We start from the raw sequence: 19,753 nt of genomic DNA, 5'->3' as shown, positions 1-19,753 counted from the left end.
CCTGCCGCCTTGGACTGATAGGTATCACTTTGGCAGAATTTTGAGCTAACAGCTGATCAGTCATGCTCACTGTTCCTCTGTTACAGTGGCTGTCATTTCAGATGGCAGCTACTCATCAGCCAGAGACAGAGTCCAAGGAGAGGCTTCCCTGAAGCAGAGGCCAGTGACTCACCAAGATTTTGGCATCATTTTTCCAATAGAATAATCTACTCCTTTCTTCTGACACACTCTCTGGGACAAATTATTTGATGATGTGCTACAATAAGAGAATTAAGAAATCAGTACCAGCAAAGTTTGGTTACATAAGAAATGACAAGGATCACTAAAATCAGTTAAAATACTGATGTCTAAAGCCCATAGATTTTATTGAAAACAAAAGCATGTCTCAAAAATTATTTTAAAATAGTGATTCTCAAAGTATGGTCCAGGGACCCCTGGGATTGTGTGAGACCCTTTCAGGTATGACCAGGGTCAAAACTGTTTTCATAATAGTACTAAGGTCTTATCAACCCTTTTTCTCTCTTTTCCTATCACACATGATTAGTGAACTTTCCCAGAGGCTACGTGTTCTGTGGCATCACAGCAGATTGAATGCAGAGCCACTAGGAGAATCCAGCTGTCTTCTACTGAGCCAACTATTAAAGAGATCTGTGAAAAATAAAACCTTGCTAATCTTCTTACTAATTTAGTTTATTTTAGAAAATAAAATAAAAAACACTGTTATTTTTCATAAAATATGTCATTTATATTAGCAGGTAATGAGTTCATTATTATTTTTTTAATGAACAAATAAATATTTAGGTGCTCAAAGTTTCAATCCCTAATTAGTAAATATCAATCGATGTAATCTACATGAACAAAAGCTAGCTTTTGGAGTTCTGACTAATTGCCCATTCTCAATTGGATCTGAAAGATAGCTGTTTGTTCAAAGTAATAATACCAACACGTGATTAAAGCATTTGGAAAAGCAAAATGACAACAGCAATGTTGGTAAGGACAGGAGAGAGAAGTTTGTCACATTCTGTCATAAGATGCATGCATCACCCATGAAGCAGGATAGTGTAATTTGAAAGCATGGATATGAAGACAATGAATGGTGTCAAGCAAAATAAAAATAAATAAATAAGTAAATAAATAACTGATATGACTAGTTGTAAATATATATTGCAACCTCTAGGGAAAGCACTAAAAATGTTTTAAAAGAAGTATAATTCATATGCTAGAGGAGAAGAGAAAATGGGGTCATAAAATGTTCAATTAAAACCATAAAAGGCAGAAAAAGAAAGGAAGAAAAAGTAGAAACAAAGACAAGAATAACGAGTAGAAAACTTTTGCAAACTATTTTCTATTCATTATTAATCCAACTACACGAATACTCTGAATGTGAATGATCTCAATACAATTAAAAGACAAAAATTGGGGCACCTGGGTGGCTCAGTCACATAAGGGGTTAAGTGTCTGCCTTTGGCTCAGGTCATGATCTTAGGGTCCTGGGACTGAGCCCTGCATTGCATCAGGCTCCCTGCTCAGATGAAAGCCTACTTCTCCCACTCCCTCTGCCAGCTGCTCCCCCGTTTGTGCTCTTTCTCTCTCTCTCTCCCTCTCCCTCTCTCTCTCTCTGTCAAGTAAATAAATAAAATCTTTAAAAAAAGGACAAAGATCAATAGAGTGAAAACAAAACAAAACAAAAAAATACCCAACTATATACTGTCTATAAGAAAGCCACCTTAAACATAAAACCACAGATAGGATCAAAGTAAAATGATGGAAAAAGATGTACCATGCCAACATTAATCAAAGGAAAGCTGGGGTAGTTATATTAATTTTGGACAAAGCACACTTCAGAACAAGGAAAATTCTCAGAGCCAAAGAGGAGCATTATAGAGTGATAAAGGGGGCAATTTCTCTAGGAAGACACAGCAATCCTTAACGTGCATGCAACTAACAAAGTAGCATCAAAGTACATGATCCAAAAAAAAAAAAAAAAAGGTACATGATCCAAAAATTGATAGAGCTATAAGAAGCAACACAAATCCACTACAATTGTTGGAGATGCCAATGCCCCTATTTTAGTAATTAATAGATCAAGCAAGCAGAAAATCAGTAAGAATACAGTTGACCTGAACAGCACCATCAATCAGTCTGATCTAATTGACATTTATAGAGGATTCCACTCAACAACAAAATACACATACCCCTCAAGCTCGCATGGAAGATTTACTAAAATATGCCATATTTGGGGCTATAAAACGTACCCTAACAAATCTCAAGGGATAGAAATCATTTAAAAATATGTCCTCAGAGCACAATAAAATAAAAGTAGAAATAACTGATAGCTGGAAAACTCTCCAAATACTTGGAGTTAAAGAACACACTTCTAGGGTTAAAGAAGAAATCTCAAGAGAAATTGCAAAATATTTTGAGCTAAGGGAAAACGAAAACACAACTTATGAAAATTTATGGCATGTAACAAAAGCAGTGCTCAGAGGGAAATGCACAGCATTGAATGCACATATTAGACATGAAGAAAGATTGATTGATTGATTGATTGATCTATTTATTCATGAGAGATACACACGGAGAGAGGCAGAGACACAGGCAGAGGGAAAGCAGGCTCCATGCAGGGAGCCCGACATGGGACTCGATCCCAGGACTCCAGGATCATGCCCTGGGCCAAAGGCAGGTACTCAATCTCTGAGCCACCCAGGTGTCTTTTTTTTTTTTAAAGAAAGATCTAAATGAATGATCTAAGCATCTACCTATAGAAACTAGACAAAAAAGAGAAACTGAGATCAAACGCAGAAAAATAAATCCTAAAAATTAGAGTGGAAATCCATGAAACTGAACAGGAAAATATCAGAATACCAATGAAGCCAAAAGCTGATTTTTTTTTTTAAATCAATACAATTGATAAACTTCTAGCAAAGCTAACAAAGGAAAGGAAGAAGACAGACATTATCATCTCCCATCTCTCGGAAACAGGTGCAGGAGCAGCTGCGGGCCGCATCCCTGGCTGCCAGAGTGAGGATCCTGGGTGCTGAGCACCTACCTGGCTGCAGCTGTTGGTATCAAAGCTGGTGCCTTCTTGGGACCCAGCCAGCATTAGATTCTGGGTTAGAGTGGTTTCCATACACTTTCACCTTGCTTTAATTTTTAATAAGAACGTGTTGTTGTCTCTGCCTTGTACCTTTAAAAGACAACTCCCTTCCTTCCCTAGTCAAATGTGTAACAACCCAAGACAGATAAAGGAACGGCTCCCTCCCACCTAGTTGCATTTGCTAATATTGGGTCTACTTTCACTTCCCCTTACTTGTTGGTGTTCAGAAGCCTGCTCAGAGGGGCTCTGAGCAGAACTTTCCCCCACCACCCAGAAACCACAAGTTTGACAACAAGCATCTAATTTTACTTTTTCTAAAAGGAACTTTTCTGGGCAGAGTTGTCATTTGGGGTCGGGGTAGGGAGAGAGGAGGCACGGGGAAAATGAGAGGATTCGTAGGGCATGGGAGTCATAGAACCCTGCAGTGATGAGGCCTCAGGAGGACCAGAGAGATCCACCAACGCCAGTCCAGCTGCATGGCTTTTGCAAGGAAATAAGGTGATATGAGTCAAGGTGGCCCCACATTTCCCCAGTAGCCAATCTGCTGCGATTTAAGAAATCTAATGTCCCTATTATTTATTTATGTGTAATCTCATTCTGTCCTACTCCTGTGGGATGAATGTGAAGACTGACATAACCACTGCGGATGCCGACCTTAACAGAAGATGGGGAACAAAAACAAGAGGTGAGGACTGGCCAGTGGTTGAACCGGCTGCCTCCACCTGCCAGCTTCCACCCCACCGAGTCATGGAGCTGGCCCAGGATCAACCTGCAGTAGACGCTTCCTGCCTTTGTGCCTTCCCGGAGCTCTGAGGAGAAGGTCTACCAGTTGATTGAACTCTTGTGTGTGGCACCCAAAGGGTAAAAGCAAAATTGCTGAACAGGGTGATGCAACTATCCCCACCCTAGCTTCCCCACTGCCCAATCTCTAGGGCAATTCTCAGCCCCAGGGAGGGAGGAGCAGGGCCTCCTGGATTTCTACGATACATGGGTCACTGCTCATGCAAAGGAAAGAGAGAGCAAAAAGGTCTACTTTGCTCAACTGGATCCAGGTTGTTTCCAGGTGAGAGGGCATAGTACGTGTGGGCAGGAAGTGACCTCCACGTTTGCCCCTGCCTCTCTGCTCAGGTGATCGTGAGAGGGAAGTAGGAAAGCCAGACATTTCAGGTCTTCTCTGGAAGGGTGGACTGGCCGGGCACAGTACTCAGCCTGGACTGGACTTGGGGCTGAGAAGAGCAAAAATGCTCAGGGTTATAAGGTGGGAAAGAGGTTCCTCAAATTTGCTGGAAAGCAGCCAGAGGCCGGAGAAAAGTCCGCACTCCTGCAACGAGAGGGAAGTGCCAAGTTTGTGCAGAGATGCCTGGCCTGCCAGTCTAAGCTTTCTTGAATACATGGGCACTTTACAAATGCCAGGGTGATTAGAAAAAAACTGTGCTTCAACTAGTCACTGAAATTGGGGTGACAGGCTTCCCGTGGTTGATGAAGAAAGGGTTTGGGGTTGACATTACTAGACCTTAAAGGACAATGTGATGTTAGCTACCAAGTGCATCACATTTGTGTTTGTGCATAACTTTTTTTTTTTTTTTTTGACACATAGCCCGCCTTCATGCTGTAAAAGATTTGAAGCAACTTACAAAAACACACTGGATCAGCATAAACTTGGAAGAAAAAGAAGTGAGAGCAAAGCACAAGTACAGTGAACAAAACCAGAGGACTAGAAATCCAGAAAGGACAATGGATCCAAGGCAGGCAAATGGGAGCCAGGGCACCCGTAGAATCCAGGGCCCCGGTCAGAGCAGTGGGCCTAAGCAGGCAAGGCCTGGGGAGCCAGAAGCAAAGCAGGATGTTTCCAAAGTCTGTTTTACTGAACCCTGCTTCTTCTGGTTCATTCTATTTTTTTAAAGATTTTATTTATTTATTTTTTCATCAGAGACACACACACACAGAGAGAGAGAGAGAGAGAGAGAGAGGCAGAGACACAGGCAGAGCGAGAAGCAGGCTCAATGCAGGGAGCCCGACGCAGGACTCCATCCCGGGTCTCCAGGATCACGCCCTGAGCTGAAGGCAGGCGCCAAACTGCTGAGCCACCCAAGTGTCCCATTCTGGCTCATTCTAGATGTGCTAGAAATTAGCATAGATCTGTTTGCAAAGTATAGGGGGCCAGAGATTTCTACCCTGCTGCCCACTTCTGCTCTTTCTTTCCTCCAAAGAAGTAAGCATCCATCTGAGGGAGAGATTCCAGATTTCAGGGGACGTCTTGCCAGTGGATGGGGGCAGCATGCGCCTACCAGGGGCTGCACACATGGGACCGCCTGCCAGCACCCACTGCCCCTCCTTTCTCTCTCCTTCTCTCACTTGGTGGGAGAAAGAGGCTGTTCGGCTGAGGCTTTCTGTTGGGCATAGCTGTCCTCTCACAAGGGGCGCGGTGGCCCAGACAAGGCCAGGCATGGACTGCAAGAGCCCACTGGGGTGCCCCCTGTCTCTCCTCTTCCTGCCCTTAAGCAGCAGGCAGACCCAGGCCACCACTCAGCTGGGCAAGGACATAAATGTGCCAGTTTCTCTTGCTTAGAAGCACAAGGTCTTTGGCATTTCTCAGGGGTACTCCCATCAAGTTTACAAGCAAGTCCTAGTTTTCAGTATCCTGCGTTAGCCCAAATAACAATAAGCTTGAATTTTAGCTTGTATCTCCCACCATCTTGTTTTTCTCTATATTCACTAGAGAATCAATCTCCCTGAGATAACAGATCCTGGACCAAGACCATCTATGCCCATCAGAGAGTCCCTGGTCCCTAACACAGGGGTAGAGTTGTTTTCTTTCTCTTCCCTATGACCTATGGGATAAGATTCTGGCCTCCCTCCTTTCTCTGTTTTCCCACCAAACTTAGGGCAAGTAGATGGTAATCTCTGAAGGCCAGTCAATGCTTTCTTTCTAGCTGAAAAATTCCTCTCCATTTTGCTAAGCATGCTAAGATCTGGTACTTGGGATCGGGAAAGTGAACTGCAGAGTCCTGATTACAATCCAGTGCTTTGCCCCTGCTTGCCAAAGTCTACCAAACTCCCATCTTTGAACACTAATGGCATGTCCACTACTTATATGTCCAGGGAGATCAGATAACCAAGCTCATATTGGTCAAATTTCTGCAAAGATTCATTGCCCACAATTCATTCTCTGATACCAACTTTTAAGCAGTTAGAGTTTCAGGGTATGAGTACCAAAGCTGACACCCAGGCAGGAAATCAATTTCTTAGACGTATACTGGGTAACTCCCAGAATTCACAGGAAGGCCAAAGACTGGGGATAAGCAAATAAGCAGTCTGGGCAATAAAATCCCCAGCCCAGGCCACTCCACGGCCCTTGGGCACATGGTGCGTGGCCACTGATTTGGCAAATACGCTCCTTCCATTCTGGTTAGAAAGGAGGATCAGAAAGTTTGATAGAAAAGAGCATTCATTTACAGTTTTGTCTTGGGGTTATATTAACTCATCTGCCTCTTGTCATAATATCGTTCAAAGAGATCTGGATCCACCTGGACATCCCACAGAACATCACACCGATCGATTACCTTCATGACATCATGGTGATCAGACAGGACGAACAAGAGTTGGCCAGCACACCTACTAAGGAGGAATAAATTATTGACCCTCGACAACAGAGGTGACTCTCAAAAGCATTATGATGACCCTAAGAAGCCACACATCAAAATGCACATTGTATGTTTTTCATTTATGTAAGACTTTGATACAGACGAAAAGAGTCTGTAGTATAGGAAGCACATGAGTGGTTGCCTGATGCTGGGGTGGGGGAGGAGGCTCTCTGCCAAGGATACAAGGGAACTTTCTGGAATGATGGAAATGATCTGTATCTTAATTGTAATTATGATTACATTTGCTAAAACTCATCAAGTTAAATGTACACTTAAGATGAATATGTTTTATACCTCAATAAAATTGAGCTAAAAAGGAATTATACATAATTTTAGTAAATTCTCAGTACGTATGTCATTGAAATAACAGCTGAAGTTTTCCCATTATTCCCAAGCATGTGTTGCTTAGATAAAAACATCTTTTATCTTTATTCACATCTTTTTCCAGTTTAATCATTTCTGTCCAATCTGGCATTTATGTTTCCACTCCTGCCGTTTTTTGTTTTTATTTTTCCTTTGCCTAATCTATCTCTTGGCGGGTCTAAAGGAGGAGATTCTTGGTTCCAGGCTGGGATATCCAATGTCCATGAAAGGGTTTTCCAGGGTAAGCGGAGGGCTTCACGTATGTGAGGTGTGACAGCTGGGGTCCCAATCCCTCTCACTGCCCACGTCCCTGCACTGCACAGTGCTGTGTGCTCTGGAGTGCTGGGGCACCACAGCACCCTCTCCTCAGCAGTGGGCATCACGTTGACTCCTGGGCCTCCTTCCATTACCATGGACCTCCTGAGGCTCCTAGGCTTCTATCATCCTTACAGTGGTGACCTACCAGCACCAGGGCTGGGCCTGTTGCTCTAGAATCTGCTCGACCATGCTGGTGCCTCCATAGCAAGCATGGAAGGGCTCTCATTCAAACAGGTGAACCTTGGTTTCAAGGCTTCTGAGACCCCAGAATTGTTTTTCCCATCTTTTTTTTTTTTTCCCGAGGAGCATATGGATGTCCTGGTAAGGGGTACTCATGGGTATAACACATTTGCTAATTATTGATTTAAATAAAGTTAAACAAATTTCTATGTTATGGGATTTCTCAGAGACCTTACATGCCAGTGTACATAAGGAAATCTTTAAAGGGTGTGTGGAGGGGATATATTGCTTTCCCTGAAGTGACTAGAACACTAGTGTCTTCTCTCAGTCCCGGCTCTGCCTTAGACCTGACTTCACATCCCCAGCCCTCAAATGCCTGCCTGGCCCCTGGCCACTTTCCTGCCCAGAGGTCTGCCTACCTCTGCATGACTTCAGATTATATTCAGGTTCCCTGTAATCTCAATTTTCTTAGGCAATATTTTTATCCTGACAAATTATGGGCATTTCTGAGTCCCCTCCCCTCCCCTTTTGCATGTTTTTTAAAGCTTGATGATTTCTAGTAAATTTATTCAGTCATATAACCGTCACCACAATTCAGTATGGGAACATTTGCATCCGCACCCCCAAAAAAAGTACAGAATAAGGACAAGTCCTGAGGAAGCAGAAGTGAGAAGGGAAACACACAGATAGTAGACTCCCAGTACAGCTCCTGTGGCCCTTGGGGCTGGACCCTTATGCCTCCTCCCCTCTGCTCACCCCTCCCCGGGCTGGTCTGGATGGCAGCGCCCCCACCTCCCCCAAACACCCCAGGAACCTCACAAGTGTCTGGACGGAGATGGAGGGAGGCTCATGCACGGTCTTCAGCTTCCTGCACGAAGTGCTCCAAATACTTTCACTTTTCTTTTCTCCGGAAGCCTGGCCCTCACTGCATGTGGCAAAGCACAGACTTCCTGTTTCACCCACTGGCATCTCCCTGCTGTTTTCTCCGTCTTCCAAGAGTGATCCCAGGGCCCAGCCCCTGGACTGGTGAAAGGGGAAGGAGCAGATGGCAGACCTAGCATCCAGGTGGGTTTTTGTCTCAGCTGCTTTATTCTTCATTTTTTTGGTGGTTGGGCTCTGATAGTTCATTTCCTGGCAGCAGCTACAGGGTGGAACTCAACTATTGAAACTGTGAGCCTTTCTCTTTGTAAAATATTGTCTTCCAAAGATAGAGAGGCATGTGGGATTTAACCAGAGACTCTGAGAAAGGGGGACAGACGTGGGAGTGGTGGAGGGAGCAGAGACACAGCTCAACTCTTTTTTCCCTAAATTTTAGCCCACTGTTGTGAATAGAACCAGGATTTGCTCTCTACGTCCTCTTCCGTGCTCTGTGATTTACACTCGGCCCCAAATGGGCAATTAATTCAATTATTATCCATTGCCCAAGTGACTAGCAGTAGTTGGTGGAAAAAAGACAATAGGGAGAGAACATTTAATTTCCTCTCTAGTGAACTTTTTATATATTTTTCTTAAGCACATTTATAATTGCTTCCTTGAAATAAATTCCTAGAAGTGAAATTTGGGACGCAAGGAAATACATACTGTAGAACATTTGACCTTGATTGTTAAATTAGCCTCCAGAACATTTGGACCTGTTTATAATCTCACCAAGAACATCTCTGATTATTGCTTTCATTCTTTATGTCGGACAATTTGATAGGTAAACATTATTAAGTTATCTTCTTCTGTGCTGTTCCAACTACTAGTGAATTGCCATGTTTTTTATATATTTATTGCACACTTGACCTAATTGCTTATTGTCTTTCTTTCTTTCTTTCTTTCTTTCTTTCTTTCTTTCTTTCTTTCTTTCTGAAAAATTTTCTACATGGATGTTTGTCTTTTGCTTATCCGTTTTTAAGACTTCTTTACGTGATAAAAATCTGAACACTCGCATATGAGACCCAATATCATGCACTAGTAAAAAATGGGGCTTTAGTCTGAAAAGCTCTGCTTTGCCAACCTTGGGCTAGTTACTTAAGCTCTCTGGGTCTTGCTTTCATTGTTGAGAATCATAACAGATGAAGAATAAGGAACCTGGTGGATATTATGTTCTGAATGCTGTTGTATAATTAATCATCCTAAATGTAACCCCCAGGGCCACTTCCTCCTCTTACCATGTGTTCACTCTGGCTTTCTCGGGCTCTGTGCTGATGTTTGCAGTATTCTTCTCTGTATCATGGATTCTATGTCATGGATGCTAGATTTCTCTTCCACCTGTTCTCAATCTTCCAGGATTTCTTCACTAGTATAATAAAATCCCTTATGGCATCTTTTCTTTTCCAGTACTGTTATGGTTTATCCTATTTTTACAATATGTTTATTTTTTACTGTCAAAGGATGTGGGAATGAGTAGGAAGAGGAGGGTTGCTCAATTTACCACTGCGATTAGTCCTAGAAACAGTCATTAATTATAGCTTAATTTTCAATCTTACACAAAATGAAGTTGAAAAAATGAGATCTCTGGTTTTTAAAAAAAAAAATCACTGAGTGATTGAACTTTTTGTTAGCATTTCTCTTGACAATTTGTCAGGAATGTCATCTGAAGTTTTATGCCTATTATGACTTATTGATATTTTCTCCTGGCCTATCAATGGCTAATTTTTATGTGTCGCATGAGCACGGGAATGGCGCATGTCTATTCTAGAGATATGAAATCGATACATATAATAAATCAGTTAAGTTACCTTTACTAGTGGTGTCTTTCACATCTCTCATGTCTGTTTATGTTTAGCCTACTTGTGTGTCAAAGATTGTAGGTGGTTTACTAAAGTTTCTAAATATCAATTTTCCTCTTACTACTCATTATTGGGTGGTTCCTCTTTATAAGCTTTGCTGGTGTCTGCCTTAAGCTGACGCCCAGGCAATCTTAATTCAGTCAACATAGCTATGGACCATAGAACTTATGACCAAAAAAAAAAACAAACAAACAGGCAAAAAAACTTATGACCATAAAGGGCATACTTGTGAGATTTAGGGCAAGTTAGTAAACATCCCTATGTCTCAGTCTCCTCAACATAATGGGTACAATCATAGTAACCATCTTGCAAGGGTTTTGTGAAGATCAAATAAGTTACTGCATGTGAAACCCTTAGAACAAAGTCTAGTACATAGGAAGTACTCAATAAACATTAACTATTTTTAATATGTTTACCAGCAGCCCCTTTGGGATTTTGGCATTATATTGCTGGTCATTTTCTGCCTCCATGATTGCTGGGCATTGTCATTACCTCTTATGCCCATGCGCCTTTGAGGCGGGCATTGCTTTGCAGACTGCTAAGATTTGCTTTTGGGACCAGGATGCTGGTCTGAAGATACCCATTGAGTGCAAAAAGCAGGTTCCCAAGTTCCCAGAGTCTTCCCTCTCTTCTCATGTCTTTTTCATAGGATGCCCACCTTGACCAAGGCCATAGAAGAGACTCTTCACCAGCACTTTGTATACCAGAAGCTAGAGATTGCCTATGCCATCTACAAGCCATTTCCCTTCCTCGAAGGCTTCCGAGATAATTCTATCATCACTGAGACAATGTACAGGGTGAGTCACGCTGCCTGCTTTCCCATGGCAGCCTAGTCCCACCAAGAAGTCCCAATTATTGAAGTTTCAAACTACAAATGTCTAGTGCTTCTGGAGCTTGGAAGCCTAGTCCAAAATGTTCATTATCAGGGAAAAACAGGGTCACGGGGGCTGCCATACAGATGATCTCAACATAGGTGGCTTAAAACAAAAGAAATTTATCACCTCACAGTTTTGGAAGCCAGAAGTACAAAATCAAGGTGTTGGCAGGGTTGGTTCCTTCTAGAGGCTCTGACAGAGAATCCATTTTTTGACTCTCCCACCTTCTGGTGGTACCAGCAATTCTTTGTGTTCCTTGGCTGGTAGAAAAATCACTTAACCACTATTTTAATCTCTACATCATCTTTTCCTTTCCTTGTCTTTTCCCCTTCTCTTCTTTTATAAGGACACTTGTCACTGTGATTTAGAGCCCACCTTCATCCAGGATAATCTCATCTCAAGATCTTAAATTAATTATATCTGCAAAGATCCTTTTTCCAAGTAAGGTCACATTTACAGGTTTCAAGTGGACATAACTTTTTGGAAGAGTGACACCATTCAACTCACAAGGCCACCCTCCCAATTCCTAAGAGCTTCTTGGGCAAAGTTCATTCAGATGTGAAGCAAGACAGACATTGGAAAATATGGCTACATGGACAAAAAATGACATTCTTTTCATAATTTGGGAGGTTTTGTGCATTTCCTGAGCCCCAGGCTTAGGGAAGTACAATGGTTCAACGATCTTCTCCCCATCTTGGCCTGGTTGGCTCCAATCCCTTTTCAGGTCACAGCCCAGATGTCAATCCTCAGAGAGGCTTCCTTAACCCACTCACTCATCTAACCAATTTCTCAAAGAAATCTGTGCTTTCCTCTCATAACACTTCTCTCAATAGCAACCGGGCATTCTTTACTTTGTGCTTATTATTTAATGCCCATCTTCTCCTCCTGACAGTGTCTCTCCCTCAGTATGGATAGCACCATGTTGGTCTTATCCATTTCTATGTACCTAAGGACTAGCCTAGTAGGCGCTCAGTAACTATTATGCAGTCAATTCTCTCCTGCCGTGTTTCTCCTTTAGGCCAAGCTCTCATGAAGAGGAGTTCTCTGGCTGATTTCCCTGTGGCTAGAAGCCATTCAGGTCATCACCAGTCCGAGAGAGTGAACAGAGGTTAACAAGCAATCAGCAGAATTGCCACTTGCGACCAACTAATTGGTTGCATTGCTACAGAGTTCTGCCCAGAGTCTTAGAGAATTTGCACAGTAGCAGCCTTTGACTCTCCTTTACTTCCCTAAAATTTCTCTCTTCTCTCAAATGTACCTAAAATAAGGTTCACAAAGCAGACGTATTTTAAAGAAGGCTAAGTTATTTATTCCTATGACTAACAATCCAAATATATGTGAAGTTCCAAAAGTAAACATGTGGAACTGTGATTTCTCTATGTTAGAGTTTGACTGTATATTTGTATTAAATTCCTTCTTAAAACAACAAAATATCATTCTTACAACTTAGAGAACAACAGATGTGTAAAAAACTTCCATTCCATTTTATAGCCATTTATAATAATCCTGATTCCATTTTTTAAGGAATCCATGGAAGCCTATAGAAATAAGGTCCCCATACCCAGAGTGGTATACAACATCCTCACTCACCTGGAGAAGACCTTCAACCTGTCATTTCTGGAGATATTGTTCAGCCAAATTAACCTGTATGAGTACCCCAACCTGAAGACAATTCTCAAGGGCTTCAAAAATGGTACGAGGCTTCTTGAATATCTTTTGGGCTATAAAAGCATGCCGGAAGCTGCTGTGCTCAAAGTTTGGGTTGGCTTTCAGCCCCGTAGAATTATGAACTTCAAATGTCTAGTTTTCTGGGAAGATAAGGAGTGTACTCTCTCATGGGTGCACCAGGAAGAGCAGCCTCTGGCTCCAGTTCTCTAAGAGGAGTTTCTAGAGGACACATTTCTGTCTTACCTGTTCTATGAAGTGAGGGAAGGTTGTACTCTTTACCCCACTGGACAGTCTCTAGGGAAATGCAATTGCAGATACTCAGTCTGGTAGAAGGATAAGGAGAGCCAGAGGGGAAGAGAAATGAATAGGGATGGATAATAAGTATCTTTTTTTTTTTTTGAGTACTTACTATGTACTAGGCATCATCTCAAGCACTTTCTATGATTATCTCATCTTTAAAACAATCCTGTGAAGTCGGTATTATCCCCATCCGACATATGAAGAAATCAAAGCTCAGAATATCTTTCCCGAAGTTCCTTGTCTGTTAAGAGCAGAGCCAGCTGCCCTACTTGGGTTTCCCAACCCCAGGTCCTGAGTTTTCCATCCCTCTTTTAAACAAAGACTGGTGGAAGGGAGAGTGTAAAGCTGGAGGACAAAAAAAAAAAAAGCTGGAGTACAGAGGAGAGGGAGCTTAAGACAGAGAGAAGGTATAAGAAGGAAGCAGAGCTTGAAGTGCATTGGGGAATAAAAACGAGCTGGATAAATAAAGAGCAGGAGAGAGAGAGCAAGCACAGAGCCGGGAAGGAAGAAGCCAGGGCAAAAAGAAGAGGTGATGCAATCACTTTAGGTTTAAGGACACACACTTTGGCTGAGGCACATGGTTCACATATTTAAGAACAACAGGAAGAGGACCAGTAGATCACATTGCACTGTGACATTTTGTTAATGGGGTCACCACTGTTGATGGCAAGAGTTGCCTACCCCCCAAAATAAATGACTTCTTGAGCTAAAGGGGCAGCAAAAGAGAAAAGCGCCCTTCCAGGCAGGCACAGGTGCACTTGAGCCCGTGCTCCTGGCAGCATCAGGGGGGCACAGGGAGGACTGGGCTCTCAGAGGCCACACTGAGTCAATGGGAGAGCCAGAGGCACCATAAACAGCAGTGCCCCGCCCTAGCCCAGCTGGTGCATCCTTCTGGATCTGCAGCCCTCTGTTTTTGTCATAGGCCCCGCTCCAAAATCTCACCTTATTTTCCTTTTTCTGCTCCCTGATTAAGAAAACTTCTGAAATAAATGATAGAGAAGAATCCCAAGAGAAACCTGGCCTTGGAAGGAATGACATGTAGGAAGCCAAAGGGCCTGGAGTATTGAGGATGGAGAGGAAGTTTGGTGTGGCCCATCACAGGTTGCAAGGCAGGAAGACACAGAAGCTCGTTCTGCAGAAATGAGCAGAAACCAGAGTAGAAAGGATGCAGCTTGTGAAGGAATTTCTATTTCATCTTATTTGCTACAGGGAGGTGTGATGTGTTTATTTATTAAAACAGGAACATGTGTTGACATTATAATATTATACAACATTGTCTAAATTCTGAAACCAAAATTTAAGAAAAGCTAAAGAAGATGAAATCCCTGAGTACGAAGTCAAACTCAGCTTTATGTGTGAAACGACTTTGGTATTAAATCAGAGTCGAATGCCCAGATTAAATACATAGACTGGAAGGAGCCACTAAAGGATGATGCTGGTGAGGAACCTGTTCTCCACACCTGGAGGAGAGGGGGAGGAGGAAGATGGATTACTGCATGCCCCTGACCCTTTGGAGGTCCCCCACAAAGAAATTCCCTAATAATTCTGAGTATCCAGGGTGTTGACGTGTGTTCCTTCACCAATTGCAGCTGTCATTTCCTACCGACAACGGAACAGAACTGTGCCCACCCTCCTTGAAGCCCCAGCCTACCCAGCAGAAGGGCGCTCCCTCCAGACACTGCTGCCGTTGCTGCCACCCCAACACCCACCCCATGCACCCAGTGTCAGTGAGCCCAGTGCGTCCACACAGCACAGAGCTGAGATCTTGGGCGAACCATCCAGCCCTTCTGGCCCTGCCGTGGCTCTCCCCAGAGCCACCCAGGAAAGAAGGATCACTCCAGGTGAGGACCACACCTTGTCCATCACCTGTGCCTCCCCTGCATAGGGTACCTTGGTCATATCTAGAAGCCTAGGGTTCCACCTTTTTGTTAAACTGGTCCATCCCATGTGCCCACCTACCACACACAGCCTTTTCCAAGAAGGACGATGGGCACTGCCGGGGGCTTGAGGAAAGCCTAGAGGCCAAACACCTGCTTCCCACCCCTGGAACAGCCCAACTCTCCACCCTGAGGCCTCTGTGTTTCTGTGCTAGGTGTTTTTACCATTTGCTTTCCTCCCTGACACTCTGTCCCTGTACCCTGTAATGATTTTTCTTCCTCTCTTCAATGACCAATGACAACTTAACATCCCAAATAAATGAAGACGAAGACTCACAAGAGATCCCCAGCACGCCCCCTGACACTGTGCAAGGTAATATTGCTTGGGGATGATTTAGTTCAGTTCAAAGTGGGTATGAGGGGCAAACATGCACCTGCCAACCCCAAGGCTTGTGGTAAGATCCGAGGGAGAAAAAATTGGGTGTGACAAAGAAAAAGAAACGGAGGGACAGATGCACCAATTCAGCACAGGATTACCTATCAGGGATGCCTCCACAACCAGTTTGATGTTTGATGTCCAGCTCATAACAGTGTTCTGAGTGGACACATCACTTATGCAATACATCCCTCTTTGACCACTACTCAATCATTCACCCTCTGATTACAGGGGCCTTTCAGTTTCAATCACATTCATTTTTATGGGGTTTGGATTCTAATTATAATGTTATTGAAATTATTAGAAAAGATGATTAAACATTGAAAGATCTGCTGATTGAAAGATCTGATAAAACGCTGAAAGATTTGGCTTCCAAAGTTGTGTTTCTTATTTCCCCCCAACTATCATTATTAAGGACTTTTGATTACGTTAAATATAACCATGGAGCATTATTGGGCACTGTCAAAAATGGCATCGTGAATTCTGAGCTCTCCAATACTGAGGCATAAAGGGCCCCCCATGGACCAAATGTTTTCTTCCTTCCTCTAATACACACCATCCAAATAAGATAGACATAATCATGAAGCCAATAACAATGGAAGATCCCTTCTTCTAGATTACCAAAAGAAAGAATGAATTAAATTCATTCATTGTATCCTACACTGTATCCTACAACTGAAACTAGTATAACACTGTATATTAACTACATTAGAATTTAAAAAAAAATTTTTTTAGGGCAACCTGGGTGACTTGGCAGTTTAGTACTGCCTTTGGCCCGGGGCGTGATCCTGGAGACCTGGGATCGAGTCCCACGTCGGGCTCCCTGCATGGAGCCTGCTTCTCCCTCTGCCTGTGTCTCTGCCTCTCTCTGTGTGTCTCTCATGAATAAATAAATAAAATCTTTAAAAAAAATTTTTAATAATAAAATAGAAAAAAATTAGTAAGCAGCTAGTTGAAGTTGAAAGGAAATAACCCTTGACTCTCCCCATCTATCCCAACCTTACCAGGCTTTGGTGTTCAGTGGGCCCCATCGTTTTTCGTGGCTGGAACAGATTGTTCTGTTCCTCCTCCCTCTGGTCCCTGTTTGCTAATCCTGGGATCTGAAATTCCTCTTCTTCCTCTGCTCAATGTCTGGTAATAATCTGAGCTCCCAAACAAAAGATAAAGAAATGCTCAAAGAGATGCCCACCAGGCCCTGTGTCAGGTAATTTCGATGTGGACAACTACAGTCTGCCTTACTTTCCATGTCTACCGAGAGGAGAGGCCATTCAGGTCTCCCTGAGACAGGGTTCTCCTTGCTGCTCTGGACCACCCTCTTCACCCAGCTCCCAGCTGTCCACTCAGCCCCCCGGGAGCTTGGACAGGCAGGAGATCCTAGGAAGGACAAGGGAGATGAGTCTGGGAAAGGTAGACTCAGAGCAAGAGCACAGAAGATGAGGGTCAGAAGCCCCACTAGTACCCAGTGGGCCTGGGCTGCAAACATCACTAGGAGATCTGCTAAGCAAGAGCTTTCACCGCCATGAGGGCATGTGACAGGAAAGGACACAGGACTGAGGCGGAGCAGGACTGCATAACTCACCCGTGCAACCTGAGGTCACTGCAAGAAGGTAAAGTTCAAAACTGCTCCATCCAAATGCAGAGCAAACAAAAACACACTGTGTGGCCCTGACACTGAACTGGCAACCCAGACGTGGATGGTTCTTTTTCCCAGCCCTCACCCTGACTGTGGGCAAATTTCACCTTCAACCCTAGTCATTTCTGTATCGTTTCAATTTGTGAGAGTTGATATGATTCAAATAATTTGAAATGCAACAATTATTTCAAATGTCTAATGACCGCTTGCCATCTGCCTCAATGACCTACTCTTAAGCAGACCAAAATTTGAGATAGGTCACATGGCACCGTATAAGCAGGAAGAAGGTGCCAGTCTTACTTGAGATTTATTATGGCCTCCAACCCTTCTGTTCTTGGGGCACCAAAAACTAGAACTTTGTATTTATCTGCTATTAACACGTGGTAGCAAGTAGAGGTTAGCTCCTGCTTTCTCAGTTCTTGTACACAGAAATACATACGGCTCTTAGCTTCCTTCACTGTTTTTCAAAGTGAAGTAATGACAAAGGGAGCGGTTCAAAAATATCCATTCACAGACCTCTAAGCAGTAGCGTGTATTTTTCATATGACGAAGACGTTCCCTTTCATTGAAACCACCAGAATTCAAGGTCAGCACTCACACTGCTCAGAGCCTCATTCCTTGCATGAGGGTTGCTAAGAGCCCTTGTTCCTCCCTTCAAGTGAGCAAGAGGAACCTTTTGAAACAGGACAAACTGAGCCCTCCTCTGCATGGCAGTTGCTCCCTGATTCACTGGGATAGCCACACAGGTAACTGATGACAAACTGATCAAATCAAGGCAGGGCCAGGAGCTCCAGGGGTTGGCAGCTCCCCAGCCTTAGCACCCTCCTGCTCTCCCCTCAGCTCCCTCGGGACTTTTCCTTCAGCCTGTTCCAAGCTCTGAACCAAATTCTCTTTTGTTAGTGATAAGAGATGACTCTCCTGAACCAAATGACCCCAAAGAGCTCCAGGAGGCATCCAGCACACCTCCCAACAAGAAAGGTAAGGAAGGATTGCCTTTCTCCCATAGACGTCGGGAGCAGGAATTTGGAGCTGTTTTCTGCTTTTCTGATCATATTTTGCCGGGAGCACCCACCATGGGATTGTAGTCATGAGGCTCTTGACAGCTTGTTTCTTCAGTTCCCACTCACTGCATCTCCCTTGATGGTCTCCATGAAGAGACTATCTCCATGAAGATTCTAGGGAAACAAGAAGGCGTTGAGGGCCATTGAAATATGTACTTGTTGCAATTGTCTGCTCTGAAATCACCAAGGTCTCCTTCACCCACAACTTCTTGGAGGGTTAGTCGTACCACTTTAACTGAAAGCTGGTTCCCTGAGAGGACACTGCTTCGTCTTAAGACGGGGCTGCAGACTCTGCTATCACTCATGGTGAAAGGCAGGGTGGATATCTACCACTTGCTACCCAGCCAGCCTCTTGTTCCTTCATCCTCTACTTTGAGGCTTAACCATTCAAATGAAAGATTCCCTCCCTCTTCATCACTATCATCCCAGACTTGCCCCCAATTCCTCAGCAGACCTCAAGGCTGATATAGAATTTTTCTGCCAGCGCAAGTCTTGCCACCATCCTGGACACCTTCGACATACCCAGGGATGCTTCCCTGGATCTTTCCCAGTGACTTTTTCCTGCACTGATTCTTGACCTTCTGCACTCAAAGGCAACGCATCAACCTTCTATTTGCTGAAGTCTGGCTTAACTTCCCAATAATTAACTAATTAATTATTTAAAAGTTAATTCAAGGGGTACCTGGGAGGCTCAGTCAGTTAAGCCTCTGACTCTTGATTTTGGCTCAGGTCATGATCTCGGGCAGTGGGATCAAGGCCCTTGTTGGGCTGCACACTGGGTCCAGAGCCTGTTTGTCCCTCTCTCTCTGCTCCTCTCTTAGCTTTCACATGCATTCTCTCTCTCTCTCTCTCTCAAATAAATAAATAAATAAATAAATAAATAAATAAATAAAAGTTAAAAGTTAATTTGAAAGTATCCCTGCCTGATTTCTTCCTTACAATTTGTTCTCTCTGGAGCTGTCCTTCAACCTCACTTGGATAACCAGTCCATTGGCTTTCCTCTTGTCTGGTCCATTATATGCCTCTCTTCATGCCCCACCATAACAGGTTAGAGTCCACAAACCATCGCTTCAGTAACCTCTTGCTGACACACTAATCTGCCTTCCTCTTTCTGTCTTTTCCTAGAACCCTCTGGCAGGTCTTGGAGGGATCTGTTATCTGCTTTCTGCACACTGCGTCTGAAGGCAGGCCCTGCTGGGGAGAGCCACACAGCAGGGCAGAGTACATAGGCTGTGTCTTCATGAGTTCCAAGTAAATGATCCTCCCACACTGCATGACAATTCCACAATGATCCTTTCCAACCCTGAGCTTTTTCTTCAAAATGCTGACCTCCCCCCTCCACAGCACTTCCCTTTTCTTGACAGATTACTTTTCCTCTTACTTCCTAGAAAGGCATCAGATAGGAATCCCCTCAGTTCCTGCTACCAACCTGCAAACTCCAACTGTATCTGTCCCCTCCTGTCCGGTGCCCTCTTTCTCTCTATGGCAATCCTTCCACCTCACCTAATGGTGTCCATGATCCCTTCT

At 43.7% G+C, this 19,753-nt stretch overlaps 2 protein-coding genes and 2 long non-coding RNA genes across 31 annotated transcripts in view; 3 read left to right on the top strand and 1 right to left on the bottom strand.

Moving 5' to 3' along the window:
* Positions 1–669, top strand: part of LOC144296167 (uncharacterized) — a 50,570-nt gene extending 49,901 nt beyond the window's left edge. For all 3 annotated transcript variants that reach the window (XR_013363321.1, XR_013363322.1, XR_013363323.1), the window contains one exon: positions 545–669. This is a non-coding gene — a long non-coding RNA (uncharacterized LOC144296167). The remainder of the gene's footprint in view (positions 1–544) is intronic.
* The window catches only part of SP140 (SP140 nuclear body protein), a 68,020-nt gene extending 59,275 nt beyond the window's left edge, over positions 1–8,745 (bottom strand). For 11 of the 19 annotated variants that reach the window (XM_077869137.1, XM_077869141.1, XM_077869142.1 and 8 more), the window contains exons 1-2: positions 8,417–8,745; positions 173–256 (exon numbers count right to left, since the gene is read on the bottom strand). In XM_077869137.1, coding sequence (XP_077725263.1) covers positions 173–256; positions 8,417–8,730 — 398 coding nt within the window. In that variant the 5' untranslated portion in view covers positions 8,731–8,745. Of the gene's footprint in view, positions 1–172; positions 259–2,964; positions 3,262–6,660; positions 6,716–8,416 lie in introns of those variants that run through there. The other 8 variants (XM_077869153.1, XM_077869154.1, XM_077869150.1 and 5 more) reach the window with 8 other exon arrangements.
* LOC144296169 (uncharacterized) lies at positions 3,442–6,548 on the top strand. Its single transcript, XR_013363325.1, has 2 exons — positions 3,442–4,160; positions 4,695–6,548. It is a non-coding gene; the product is annotated as an uncharacterized LOC144296169 (long non-coding RNA).
* Positions 8,396–19,753, top strand: part of SP110 (SP110 nuclear body protein) — a 39,447-nt gene continuing 28,089 nt past the window's right edge. For 3 of the 8 annotated variants that reach the window (XM_077869162.1, XM_077869161.1, XM_077869158.1), the window contains exons 1-6: positions 8,399–8,667; positions 11,026–11,173; positions 12,776–12,944; positions 14,809–15,060; positions 15,422–15,469; positions 18,066–18,143. In XM_077869162.1, coding sequence (XP_077725288.1) covers positions 8,648–8,667; positions 11,026–11,173; positions 12,776–12,944; positions 14,809–15,060; positions 15,422–15,469; positions 18,066–18,143 — 715 coding nt within the window. In that variant the 5' untranslated portion in view covers positions 8,399–8,647. Of the gene's footprint in view, positions 8,668–11,025; positions 11,174–12,775; positions 12,945–14,808; positions 15,061–15,421; positions 15,470–18,065; positions 18,144–19,753 lie in introns of all 8 variants that reach the window. The other 5 variants (XR_013363319.1, XM_077869159.1, XM_077869163.1 and 2 more) reach the window with 4 other exon arrangements.

This window comes from Canis aureus, chromosome 24 (assembly GCF_053574225.1).
Source record: "Canis aureus isolate CA01 chromosome 24, VMU_Caureus_v.1.0, whole genome shotgun sequence".
In the NCBI taxonomy this organism is placed as follows: domain Eukaryota; kingdom Metazoa; phylum Chordata; class Mammalia; order Carnivora; family Canidae; genus Canis; species Canis aureus.
This window is presented reverse-complemented; position numbering and strand designations above follow the sequence as displayed.